At 33.6% G+C, this 2123-nt stretch overlaps 1 protein-coding gene across 1 annotated transcript; it reads right to left on the reverse strand.

The window, feature by feature from the left end:
• Positions 1-88: 88 nt before the first annotated feature.
• On the reverse strand, positions 89-1195 carry snrpd1 (small nuclear ribonucleoprotein D1 polypeptide; the record flags this gene model as incomplete). Its single annotated transcript, XM_014005806.1, is given in 2 exon segments — positions 89-405; positions 1004-1195. Coding segments are annotated over 2 exon segments (269 nt in total), but the record flags the coding sequence as incomplete, so codon positions are not given.
• Between the last annotated feature and the right edge of the window lie 928 nt (positions 1196-2123).

Genomic DNA, 2123 nt, shown 5'->3' on the forward strand with positions numbered 1-2123 from the left:
TATATATATATATCAATCTTTGATCAATTTGTAAACAATTTTGCAATTAAAAAAATCCAATTAAGTAATACAAGAAGACCAACTAAAATGTAATTGTAGTGCAAAAACACTTTATTTGGAAACACTTATACTGGGAAAAAAAAACAAACAGTGAAACTCAATGAAGAGTCAAGTGTGCCCTCATACCAAGGCTTTTTAATGTACAAAAAAAGAAAAAAAAAAAAAGAACAAAATCTGCAGAAATTCACAACTGTTTTCTCCAAGCAGAAGATTAAAAAAATCCTGTACAAACAACTGGGTGTTAAGAAGCAAACAAAGGGTCTGATGATCATCTTCTTGGTCCACCTCGTCCTCGTCCCCTTCCTCTCCCACGTCCTCTTCCTCTGCCTCGTCCCCGTCCAGCCACTGAGARGACAGATAAACATTAATATAACAAGGTTTCATTTTGTCTTTGACATGAATAAATCCAGTTCAACACTTTATTTGGYCTCTGCAAAACCATTTATGGAGAGTTTCTACGCTCTTCTTAAGTCATGAATTATCCTAAATAAATAAATCTCATTAAGCTCAACAGGACAGGAAGAAACATGAACTGGTTCTTAAGTGAGGTTAAAAATGTGCATTTTGAATTATTTTCTATTATTTTGCAGCTTATTCCATCTAAAAATAAACTGATTATAAAAATCAACCACAGCAACATGTTTATAATAGTACTAGGGATTATAATTCMGATGAAATGATCCATTTTCTGGACAAATATACAATTTATATTATGTGTCAAATGTTATAAAACACAGCTGCAGASCTTGAGGTGTGTCATGGGTCACTTCAAACAAACATGCACTTATACCAACTAACTTATTCACAAAATAAATAAATATATATGTGTGTGTAAGAAAAATAATTGAACTCAGGTWATACTGAAAAAATTCGGAGCAAATCAGCATGAAAACAAAATATGATTTCAGTTTGATACAAGCGTCTAAATAAATCCATTTCTTACCTGCTTCCCTCTTCTTAGACTTGATCTTTGGCTCGATGTCGACCAGCAACGTGTCCAGAGGCAGGCTGTCCGGCAGGATGAAGTAGCGGATGTTGTTGCCACGGATACTCAGTGACTCCAGCTGAGTGGGCTCCCTGTTTTTCAGGGTCATTTTCACCGCCTTCAGGTGGGTGTTCATGCTCACATCAACACCTGCAAGATGGAAACAAAAAAGCTTGACATGAACAGTCTTCACCAGTGTTCCCACTCTGCATTTTAACATTATGGGATAAATCTTGTGCCAGCAGGAACTGAATTTGAATTCCTCAGATTGAATCTGAATGTGCATAATTTGAAATTGAAAGCATTGGTTTGAAAATAAATTTTACTAAACTGAAACTGTATCTGAATTTATTTGCTTTGAAACTGTATTTTGGTTTATTAAAAATTCAGTTCGACTACTTTCACTTTCAGTTCCATAATTCAGATTTTTGTGTCACATCCTGGTCCTTGAGAAAGCCAGCCAGAGTAATCAAACACAGATCCACAGATTTACGTTTCACTTCAGTGAAACGCCCCTTCTGTATGTAACAGTTAATGCAATCACTGTAAAAGTGACAAAAACAGTTATTTTATTGCAGTTACATTTACATCACATCATGGATCACGTATTGATCAGATGCTGCTGCTGACTGATCCATGACGGGATGTAAATGTAACATTTCCTACATATAGGTMAAATTAATCACTGCATAGGGTTTTGATTTAAACGTGCAAATTTTGCAAAAATTGCATTATGTCAAAACATAATGAATTAATGCCTTATATCATTTGAATAAACTGTCTAAAATATAATCCTAATTTTTTTGAAGCATTATTCTGAGCAGTAGCAACAAAAAAAATGATTTTGAGGAAAAACGCCATAAAATTAAAAATTTTCCCTGTGAGCTAGCAATGTTTTAGTTTCTTTCCAACTGGGCAATCTTAATATACAAATAATATTTGATGTTTCCTTTTTATTTTAACATCAAAATTTACTCAATAAATTTACATAAAATTAGGATTCAGACCGAACAGTAATGTGTTATCGTAATCAACAAGACAAATTAAGTCATATCTCTGGATATGATGTCAGAATGAT

Source organism: Austrofundulus limnaeus, unplaced genomic scaffold, assembly GCF_001266775.1.
Source record: "Austrofundulus limnaeus strain Quisiro unplaced genomic scaffold, Austrofundulus_limnaeus-1.0 Scaffold32, whole genome shotgun sequence".
Taxonomy (NCBI): domain Eukaryota; kingdom Metazoa; phylum Chordata; class Actinopteri; order Cyprinodontiformes; family Rivulidae; genus Austrofundulus; species Austrofundulus limnaeus.